Genomic DNA, 10,286 nt, shown 5'->3' on the forward strand with positions numbered 1-10,286 from the left:
AACATAATCTTATAACATGTTATCGACGTCATTGTTTCCTCTACAATATGTTCTTGAGAAGATATATCGTAAATCACACACAAAGTAAAGTACCTCCTTACAAGATATCAGACACCCTTTGCTAATGTCACGTTTTATTACTATGGGAAAGTACCTTCAACTTGACTTTATTGATTAGTTGGAGAGTACATTTCCAAATCCAAAACATTATTAGCATACAAATTACCAAAATAATCAAGTAGAGGGTTAACCTATCATTAATGGCTAAGAGAAAATGTTAAAGATTCGTGTACCTAGCAAAACTATGTCTAGATTCTCCCTATGACAACAATAACAGTGAGAAAGAAAAAGACAGGAGAGAGAAAGAGAGAGAGAGAGAGAGAGAGAGAGAGAGAGAGAGAGAGAGAGAGAGAGAGAGAGAGAGAGTCTTCTCAACCGAAAGTTATGGGACGTGCTTTCAACCCGATTACTGCGGATGGAAATGAAGGGCTTCAAATTCTAACTTCAACTTTCTTTTGTTAGCTTCCAATTTTAGCAAACTCAAAACTTTTTTTCCTTTTCCTCCCTCTCTCTCTCTATCCATCTCTGTTTGATTTTGATTTCTCAATCTTTTTTCTGGTTTTGAAACTGTTGTTTTGATCATTTTGGTGAAGAGGGTTCAATCTAGATTTTCTTAGGGAGAGATGGATAGAAATGTATTGGACAATTTAATTGACAGGCTCTTAGAAGGAAGAAAAAGTAAAGGAAAACGAGTTCAGCTCAACGAAGCTGAAATTCGTCAGGTTTGTATCGTTTCCAAAGAGATTTTCTTAAGCCAACCTGTTCTTCTCGAATTGGAAGCACCCATGAATGTTTGTGGTAAGTTATACAATCTTCATCATCTTATCAATAGTAACAACTTCAAATCGATGTTCTTCTAATTCATGGATTTTGACTTTCTGATACGTTAAATTTCTGCTAAGATGATGAATTCTTGATTACCAGGTGATATACATGGCCAATTCTCCGATCTCCTACGATTATTCGAGTATGGTGGGTTTCCACCAGAATCGAATTACCTGTTCCTTGGAGACTATGTAGACAGAGGAAAACAAAGTATAGAAACAATATGTTTACTCCTAGCTTACAAAATCAAGTTTCCTGATAACTTCTTCCTTCTCCGAGGAAACCACGAATGTGCTTCTATCAACAGAATCTATGGATTTTATGACGAATGTAAACGTCGATTTAGTGTTCGTTTATGGAAGATTTTTACTGATTGCTTCAACTGTTTACCAGTTGCAGCTGTTATTGATGATAAGATATTATGTATGCACGGTGGGCTTTCGCCTGAAATGGAAAGCTTGGATAGTATAAGAGCTATTGAGAGACCAGTTGATGTACCTGATCAAGGTTTGTTGTGTGATCTTCTGTGGTCTGATCCTGATAGAGATATTAAAGGATGGGGTGAGAATGATAGAGGTGTTTCTTATACTTTTGGAGCTGATAAGGTAGCTGAATTCTTGAAGAAACATGATCTTGATCTTGTCTGCCGGGCTCATCAGGTACATATATCTCTCTGATACTTGCTAATGTGTGAAAATTACCAGATCCTACCAGACAGACCCAACACCAGGAAGGGATTTGCAGGGCCAGACAAACCAGACCTTCGACAGGATTCTAGTTACCCTAGAAAAATATCCGAACCTTAGAGATTTACATGCATTTGTCTGTTACAGACTAACAGGGTTTGGTTATAGCTTGCTTTCGTCGGGTTTAGTTGGTTTAGGCTGGTTCAGGTTAGTTTGTGAATTCCATAACCGATGTTTGGTTGTGTGAGATTAGTTTTGGCGTTCAAGGTTATGAAAGTTGGCTTACAGGGTTTCGGGAACCAGACCCAATCGACTTGACATAGCTTGCTTTCGTTGAGTCAAGCTGGGTTAGGTTGGGTGGGTAGGATTGGCTCAAGTTCGCTGAGAATTCCATGACTGATGTTGATGAACATTGGCTTCGGCTCAGTCAAGGACAAAACAGACCCAATTGACTTGACATGCTTGCTTTCGTTGAGTCGAGCTGGGTTAGGTTGGGTGGGTAGGATTGGCTCAAGTTTGCTGAGAATCCCATGACTGATGTTCATGAACATTGGCTTCAGCTCAGTCAAGGACAAAACCGGACTCTCATTTACCTGACTAACCCTAGTTTTTGTCTACCCATACATGATAGAATGATAGTTAGTAGTTTGATAGGCAACTAAACCATCATTTACTTGATAATTTATCTATTACTATACAACGAAGATGTCTATATACATATATACAATGATTCTAACGAAACTTAGTATTAGGATATATTTCTTTTCCTAATGAAAATGGTGACAGGTTGTTGAAGACGGCTACGAGTTCTTTGCCGACAGGCAACTAGTTACTATATTTTCAGCACCCAACTATTGCGGAGAATTCAACAATGCAGGTGCCATGATGAGTGTCGATGCGAGTCTACTATGCTCATTTCAAATCCTAAAGCCATATAGGGGAAAGTCAGTTCTACTTGAATAAGCTCCAATCAATGACAACCGAAAACATGAAAGAACAAACATTTTCTTACCTACCATGCTCGATGTTTAAGTTAATTTATGTGTCCATAAACAAAATTGTTTTCACTTCTCGGCACCAAAGCCTCTTGTCTTTTCTTTTTATTTTGATTTTTTCTGCTTGCAGATTAGTGTGTATAATTGCCAACGTTAAAGGAACTAATTATCTGAAGTTTGGTGAAAAGATCATAGCGAAGATGCTTTATATCCTAAATAAAAGAAACTTGAATCAAATGTCGACAGACTTGATGGAATAGAAAAAATATGCATTCAGGAAAATGTTTACTCCTACACACTAATATGCTTCTAGAGTTTCTGTTCCAGATAATTGTCGAAATATTGAGCGTGAAATAATCTCTATTATAACTTCACATTTACAAAATAACTTGCTCGCAATATGCAGAATAAGACGTGAATAATAAGACAACATAGCAATAAAAAATACAAATAGTGGAGGGAAAGAAACATTTGCCTCAGGTCAAACCACCAGTAGAAGGTTAGGAAGCTGAGACGAATACTCATCTCTTTACTTCAGTTTTCCCGTATTAACGAAGTTTTGTCTCGTTTGATTTACTGCTCCTAAATGTTGAGAGTGAAAAGAATGACCGAGCTGCTGAAATACAAACATTGAGCAAGTGTTGGGACCCACAAAAGACGAGTCGCAAAAGCAAATATATATACTTGGAGGCGGGAAAGAAGAGAAACAAGTATACGAACAAATTAATAATCAAATCAAGAAATTAGAAAAGAGTAAAAGATTAACCTTTAGTCGAGGTGGTTGCAGCAGATATGTGCCCCTCCTGCAACTTATGAGAACTTGGAGCACCACGATTCAATTGGGCAGCTGAAAAGAAAATTCAAGATTGACAGTAAGATGAATAGATCACGACAAGAAAGTTGCTGATAAATCATGTTAGTACACAAATGTTAAGCTCAAAAGATACACCAAGGACCAGCAAGAAAAGGATAAAGCAAGCCAGTTAATGTACCTGTAAGTAAATCATGGATAGTAGTTGTGCTCTCAGGAGGTCTCTGGTCTAAATTTCCACCATTATAGCTATCACCTAAAGAAGCCGGCTGGCCGTAGCCCTTCGATTGGAGAGTAACTTTCCGTAGCAAAGCATCTGAATTTCTCTTACTAGAAGCTTTAGATTCCTCAGTATCTTCCTCCCCTTCAGAAAACACGGACGGACTTGACCAACCAGTCGTATTAGCCTCCCCTTTATTTTTCCGAGTGAACTTTAACAGCCTCTTCAGACCCTTAGGTGCATCCTTTTGATAGACCATGGAGGGTGGATTTTCAGCGTTTCCCCACTCAATGACCTCAGGCTCTCCATTTTCTTCTTGCAGCATTTGTGAGAGAGAATGACGAACACGTGGACTTGATAACGTTATTGGTGCAACAGTAGTCACGTTCAAAACTTGCTGGGGCTTAATCACGTCATTCTCACAAGAAGCTGGCATTTCCTGATGCTCCTCTATTTCCACCCAAGCATTAGGTGAAATTGTAGATACCTCGTCAGATTGTATTTCTAATGGAAACTCTGGTGTCTTTTCACAACAGTCACTTTCAGCTACGTACTGATTATGATTTTCCGTTTGTATGTACTGATCATGATTTTCCGTTTGTTCACAAAACTGTTGAGTATCTACTGAAGCTTCCAGTTCTAAATCAGTAACAACATCACTTAAAGGAAGAACTGGTAGTTCTTCCTCTTTCTCCTGAGTTGCTGGCTTTGGAGTATCAGCAACCACATCCTCTTGATCTTTACGAAAATTCTCGGTCTTTCTTAAAGGTTCATCTGACTGATCCGTTTTCGTCTTAGCAACACCAGGGCCAAGTCCTGTTCCCTTCCGCAGAAATGGTTTGGACTCTATCGGAACGACACTGCCCTTTCTTGTCACCTTACTGTAGAAACTTGGCTTGTTGGGAATCACACTGGAATCATCTACTGGAGCTGGTACAGATTTCTTTGTTTTTGAGATTTTCTCACTCCTAGTTGTCACTTGCTGCTTCTTCACTTCCTGACTTTTCAAGCTCCTTTTGGTCTCAACTGGGGTGGCCTTTGTGGTCTTCTGTTGCATCTGGGGTCTTTCCGCTTTTGGATTTGTCCGAGTTGGTGATGGTGTCGGCTGAGATTTTCGACGAGTTGGTGGCGTGCCTGAGGAGACTCCGTTAGGGGTTCTAGTTGGTGTTGGAGCAGTTGTTCTCGGGGACGGAGCAAGTGGTAACGATTTACGTGTTGCTGGCAGGGGAGAAGGTTTAGGTGAGGCTTTAGGTGACGCTTTCCGTGAAACAGTTGGTTTTGCTGTCTCCTTTTTAGGTTGCACAGGCGGAGAAAGATTCTTTTGAGATTTCCTAGGCTTACTTAAAGCATTTTGTTTCCCAGCAGTACTAGTAACTTTAGTGGCCAATTCAGCCTTTTGTTGGTCAAGGATGTTTTTCAGTGCTTTAAACTGCTCTTCCTTCTCAGCTCGCTTCCCGGAATTCTCGCCTCGAAGTTTTGCATCCCGTTTTTGCTTGTAGTGGTCATAGAAGCCACCTCTTTGTTCAATAGGAACCTCTTGACTTCTCCTACTTTCAGTTGTCATCTTCCGATTCCTTACAGGTTTATTCTCCATCATTTTCAACATTTGGCTCAACTCTGCTTCCTTTTGCCGACTCCATATGGCAGAGTTTGTCACTCTTTCGTAAGGTTCGTCTCCATGGACTACAAGAATATCAGCTTTTCTCCTCCCCCTTTTTGCTAACATAGTTCCCCTCTCAGCAGTCTTTTTTGGACTAATACTGTCACCAATGTAATCACGATCTTGTTCCACTTCCATAGAATTAATCTCCATATCTTCACTCACTGGCTCGCTCTTCATCTCTTCAATCACTGAATTATCTATAGTTGTCTGGACAGCACATTCAGAAGAATTCTCGGATGCACACTGGGTAGAAGAATCACCCATGCCTGCACTCCATCTTCTCAGAACAGCTTTGCTAGTATTAACCGATACCTCTGCAGAAGATTTCTTTTTTTGAAGATCTGAACTTTGATCACGTTGTTTGTTTTCAAAGAGACTGATTGCATCTTGTACACTCATCCTTCTTACATTACTCTCAGGTTTTTTCGGAGGTTGAACTGAATCTCCATCTTCACCTTCACTGCTGTTACCATCTCTATTATAAGCTATTCTTTCCCTAGCCGGAACGAAGTTCAGGCTCTTGATAGTTAGAGCAGCAGCTCTTCGTGATCCAGATCTTCCTATTTGAATCCTTCGCATAGGAGACGCTGACCTTCTAGATGATGTGGGTCTCATAAGAGGTCGGCTTCTTTCTGAAAATGATTTTTCCTCGTCACTTGAGTTAGAAGATTCGTCACTCCCTGTTGAGCTCTGGCGCTCAACTTGTGCAGCTTTAGCAGGAGAAGCAGCATATTTTATGGCCTTGAATGTCTTCACTGGGGACTCGTGAGTAATATTTCCATTGTCATTCTTTGAATCAAGAGAGACCTTTGAGCATTCACTTCTAATATTAGTAACTTGATTCTTATGTCCCAATGCTAAATATTTGAAGAGGGAATTCCTGGAAAGGACCGTGTAATTAAATCTTAGTATTATAGTCCACGAAGAGAACTTAATGATTCTGTGCCATAATCATTCAATTCAATTTTATTTGCAGGAATTAGAAATTTAACAGATCAACAACCAGAGCTAAAGTAGTGAGATACAGTAAATTGATACCTTAAGTCTGTCGTTCCAAAGTGCTCACAAAATGTCAGCAAATCATTGATTTGATCAGTGGAGCATGTCACACCTACAGCCTGGCTAAAAGAAGAACTAAAATCCTCATTTAACGCTGTTATTCTCAGATCGATAGCTCGCAAAAGTTCATTCCTGGAAATATTCCTTTATCAAATTAAAAGAGATGGGGATTGGGCCAAAGATATATATGCTATTAAAGAACGATAATAGTTAAGCACATACTTGGTAGAATCCGATGACGCAGTCTGTAGTTCCAGTTGCCAACATACATGAAAAGATAGTTAGTTGCCTCCACTAACTATAAATAAAACATAAGTTCACGACAAACAAAATTAATGAGGAAGCATTACTTTCAACGCCCGATCAGCACCTATTGAGTCGGAGCCATCTGTTCAAGACAGCAAGAATATATAGAAAGTTTTAATTCAAAAGTAATAGAATTTTCACTAATATTAAATCTGTACTCCCACGCTAACCGATGACAGTAACATAGATTATCATCTATATCAATTATCATGTAGCAGTTAAGGTGCAGAGAAGAAAAATCATGAAGAACAATATTTTCATCGAATAAGTTTGAAGTGTAAAAGACTTGTGATTCAAAAGAACAGTGAATCTTTAAGATATTCACCTAAAGACTTAGTGACAAGCAACATAACCACTTAAAAGATTAAAGATATTAAAAATGAAGGTTTCGACTAAAATTTAAGATGTCAAATGTCATATAAACTATAAAGTACCTGTTTCCCCTGTTCCAGGATGCTCCCGAGGACCCTGACAAAGCAAAATACTTATTATTGTCCAACATTAAACAATTATAATTTTCCAATGGTAGTTTCGCAAAAATTGACCATATACCAACCTGGGCATACAACTGAAGATGAAACTTTCTTGCTTCCTCCAACTGAGACATCTCATTCCTAATCGATTTGCAATTATTTAATAATTCAGGTGAACTGACAATATCCAGGAACCTAGAATGTAGATAGATTGAGTTAGTATTCAGAGGAATACAAAAGAGTATGAAAGACAAACAGTGCTAACTAAAAGTTAAGGAAAGAAGCAAAAGAGATCCTATAACACAGACCTAGCAAGAGTGGACTTGGTGAACCATTCAGATCCTCTCAAATTTTTAGGCAACTGAAGTTTGAAGCCATCACCATCTTCCTCGGGGTGGCAGTTTTTCACTTCAGGTAATTCTAACATGAGATGTTCTAGTACACCTGAAGCCACTTTCTCTATTTCTCTGTCATGGCAGGCACATGCCTCGTACCTGCAAGATATAAAACTCAAAACCATATCTCAGGAGTCTTCCAAAAATTACCAGTTTCCATTTCAGATTAGAACAGCGGTATTTGTGAAGGAAACTTATAAAAATAAGCGAAACATCAACATTTAAGGCCTTTGGAGCTAGAAACTCGCAACCAGCAATACACAGTTCTTTTTTCAGTTGCGTTAAGATTTGATGAATCACGATCAGGATCTCGCACTAAGAGTAAAAAATATGGGCATTGCCATACTAGAGATATGAAAAAGTTTTAACTCCAATAGAATCTCTGAAATTATTATTTAGTCCTACTAAAAACCAAATTTCAGATATTTCTTTCAAAGAACCTTGTTAGAGATAGTCAAAATCATCTTTGCTCCAAACTCCCTCTTCATGAACGGTGTCGGCTTGAGGGGTGTGATAAAATGTGAGTGTATCTATTACTTTATTAATCATGCATCTCAGTTAGTACTGAACATATGTATATGAGCAAGAAACAACAAAGATTCAAAGAATCCTTCAAATAGACAATGAAACTAAAATTAACCTTGCATTGTACTTCAAGTCTTCAAATATCTCCAACATAGCTGAAAAATAGAAAACACACACCAAACACTATCCCCTATAATGTGGCCGATCCTTAGGGAAGTACCCTAAGGTTTATCAGTTCACATCAGCTTCACTAGTCTATAAACAGCAAACTATAAGTACAACTATCTAGCCATAATTTGAGGCAAGGAGGAAACCACTAATCAATAGCAAAAACATTTTCAAGTATAGAGAGAGAAGTATAACCTGTTTTGAGTAGGAAAGATCTGAAATGCAGCATAATCCAAGGGTACATCAGCATCTATTCCACCTTCCATCTTGGCCAGACCAGGTCACAGAGTCACAAAATCATCAACCTGATTCAAAATCAGAAGCTACTTAATTAAACCAAGCAACTTCCCCAAATTTTCATCTTTTCTAAGAACCCTTATTCCAGAAAATAACTAAAACAATGGCATTCATCTAAAAGTAAAAAAAACTTCAGGAAGAAGAAAACCCTAACAACCTTGCTTAACAGAGTAAGGTTCAAAAAAGCCTATAAAAGTTCAGGGATCTGCTTTTTCTCTTTGCTTTCTTAATAAACTATAATCATATGATAAGGGTTTGTTTGGATGAGCAAAGTAAACATAAAGAGTACACCCCTCTCTTTTTTTGCTAATATGACAATCCGAAAGAGAAATCCAACTGAACCAGCAGATTTACTTTAAAAGCTGGATAAAATCATACAGAATTTCAAGAACAACTATTTTCTCTCAAAAACTCAAAATTAGAATCAAGGTCAGAATGACATCAAACCCTCTTAAATTTTAGGCATTCCATTATAATGATCTATTTATACTAACTCCAAAGAGAAGAAATCACTTCAATGATCAGTATACTAAGCTCAAATCAAACTAGAATGAAGTAAACTTCATTTTGTAATAACTTTCACTTCCAACAACAAATAGATAGAAAAAACAATCAAATCTATCGATTCAGACATTCATACTTCAATCCAACTAATAAAAACCCTAGATTCAAACAAATCCAGCATAAAAAGATCCCGCCGACAGAGAAACTACAGTTGAAATCCCCGCACCCACTAAACTCGATTCAGCTTCCATAAATGAACTATTTTCCAGAACCCTAACTCAAAATCCAACATGCATTTCTAGATTCAAATATAGAAATAAATCATAAGAAGTTAAAATGAAGCTAACTTCAATTGAATCCAAACTTAAAGAGTTTAGAGAGATAAAATCTTGAAAATGTGAGAGTAGGTAGATAGAAAGAGAGAGTACCTGATCAAGATCTTACTAAAATCTGTTATGAACGAAGAGAGAGAAAGTGAGAGATCAAGAACTCGGATTCACAGTTAGAAATTTTGGGTTTTTTTTTCTGATGAAGGTGGAGAAAATCTGGAAAAGTGTTAAAGCGAGTGAGAGAGAAGAAAAGAGAAGTGAAGCAAAAGAGTAGTAGTTTGTACAGTGATGATGATGTAGTAATTAATGAAGTACTAAAATACCCTTGATAATAGATAAAATTTATTTACCTGCCATTTCTGCTTGTCCAGATAGCATTATTAGATTGTCGGAATCTAATCCTAGAATCTAGATAGTGCCTTTGTGTTTTTGGGAAGTACTTGAATGCCGCTATACTTCAGTAGAAATTACATTCGGCCCAGCCCAGGCCCCAGTGTGTTGTCAATGGGTCGGTTCTGAGTGGAGACCTTTGTTGATGTATGTGGTTAATGGGGACACCCAAAGTCGTAGTAGTTAACGATATTATTTCTATCTTTCACATTCCAAATCCAAGTCCCTTGGTGTTGGCTCCACGAATCCACCGTACGACGCTTACTAACTTATAACTTGGGTGTTATTTTTTTTTCCCTGTCTGAATCTGAATTGGCTGAATCTGAATTAGCTTAACTGAATTGACTGAATTATCTTACAAGTTAGATGTTTGTTCCAAATCTGAATTATTGAGACTGAATTATAATTTTGATTTTTATGCCCTTATCTATCTTTTTAACCCAAAAACACCCTAATTTATAAGTTTACCTTTCTCCTCCATTTTACCCAAAAGAATCCCTAGACTATAAATCTGTCACCTTCTCTTTGTTCGCTCTCCCCATCTAGCTGCTGGTAAGAGACTCTCTCTCTCTATCTCTAT

The 10,286-nt window shown here is 37.9% G+C and overlaps 2 protein-coding genes across 11 annotated transcripts; one reads left to right on the forward strand and one right to left on the reverse strand.

Moving 5' to 3' along the window:
- Nucleotides 1–387: 387 nt before the first annotated feature.
- On the forward strand, nucleotides 388–2,753 carry LOC147568701 (serine/threonine-protein phosphatase PP1-like). 2 transcript variants are annotated; one of them, XR_015231081.1, is made up of 3 exons: nucleotides 388–858; nucleotides 985–1,923; nucleotides 2,062–2,753. XR_015231081.1 is itself a non-coding variant. In XM_086655111.1 (3 exons), exons 1-3 carry the CDS (start codon nucleotides 684–686, stop codon nucleotides 2,532–2,534), a joined length of 912 nt encoding a protein of 303 aa, XP_086511237.1. In that variant the 5' UTR covers nucleotides 388–683; the 3' UTR covers nucleotides 2,535–2,753. The 2 variants fall into 2 exon arrangements, 1 of the variants encoding a protein (XP_086511237.1); XM_086655111.1 differs by having other exon boundaries at nucleotides 985–1,544; nucleotides 2,358–2,753.
- Nucleotides 2,754–2,818: 65 nt separating this feature from the next.
- Nucleotides 2,819–9,743, reverse strand: LOC147568702 (uncharacterized). 9 transcript variants are annotated; one of them, XM_086655106.1, is made up of 12 exons: nucleotides 9,416–9,606; nucleotides 8,775–8,845; nucleotides 8,382–8,491; nucleotides 7,407–7,592; nucleotides 7,182–7,293; nucleotides 7,060–7,093; nucleotides 6,670–6,707; nucleotides 6,542–6,564; nucleotides 6,299–6,451; nucleotides 3,559–6,140; nucleotides 3,333–3,413; nucleotides 2,819–3,182 (listed from the first exon to the last, which is right to left on the reverse strand). In XM_086655106.1, the coding sequence occupies exons 3-12, from the start codon at nucleotides 8,450–8,452 to the stop codon at nucleotides 3,115–3,117; spliced, it is 3,348 nt and encodes a 1,115-aa protein (XP_086511232.1). In that variant the 5' UTR covers nucleotides 8,453–8,491; nucleotides 8,775–8,845; nucleotides 9,416–9,606; the 3' UTR covers nucleotides 2,819–3,114. The 9 variants fall into 9 exon arrangements, with proteins under 9 accessions (XP_086511232.1, XP_086511229.1, XP_086511235.1 ...); XM_086655103.1 differs by having other exon boundaries at nucleotides 6,299–6,463; nucleotides 9,416–9,603; XM_086655109.1 differs by having other exon boundaries at nucleotides 2,819–3,179; nucleotides 9,416–9,578.
- Nucleotides 9,744–10,286: the final 543 nt, after the last annotated feature.

Source organism: Eschscholzia californica, unplaced genomic scaffold (assembly GCF_041429995.1).
Source record: "Eschscholzia californica isolate CP2 unplaced genomic scaffold, dmEscCali1.0.p SCAF_1, whole genome shotgun sequence".
Classification (NCBI taxonomy): Eukaryota; Viridiplantae; Streptophyta; class Magnoliopsida; order Ranunculales; family Papaveraceae; genus Eschscholzia; species Eschscholzia californica.

Excerpts from the sequence above, each read along its gene's own strand:
- LOC147568702 (XM_086655102.1), bottom strand. The coding sequence starts at position 8,452 with ATGGAAGGTGGAATAGATGCTGATGTACCCTTGGATTATGCTGCATTT. Across the intron at positions 6,708-7,059 it reads TCCTGGAACAGGGGAAACAG|ATGGCTCCGACTCAATAGGT; the intron begins GTACTTTATAGT and ends TGTCTTGAACAG. Across the intron at positions 3,414-3,558 it reads TATCCATGATTTACTTACAG|CTGCCCAATTGAATCGTGGT; the intron begins GTACATTAACTG and ends TTTTCTTTTCAG.
- LOC147568701 (XM_086655111.1), top strand. The coding sequence starts at position 684 with ATGGATAGAAATGTATTGGACAATTTAATTGACAGGCTCTTAGAAGGA. Across the intron at positions 859-984 it reads AGCACCCATGAATGTTTGTG|GTGATATACATGGCCAATTC; the intron begins GTAAGTTATACA and ends CTTGATTACCAG. Across the intron at positions 1,545-2,357 it reads TTGTCTGCCGGGCTCATCAG|GTTGTTGAAGACGGCTACGA; the intron begins GTACATATATCT and ends AAATGGTGACAG.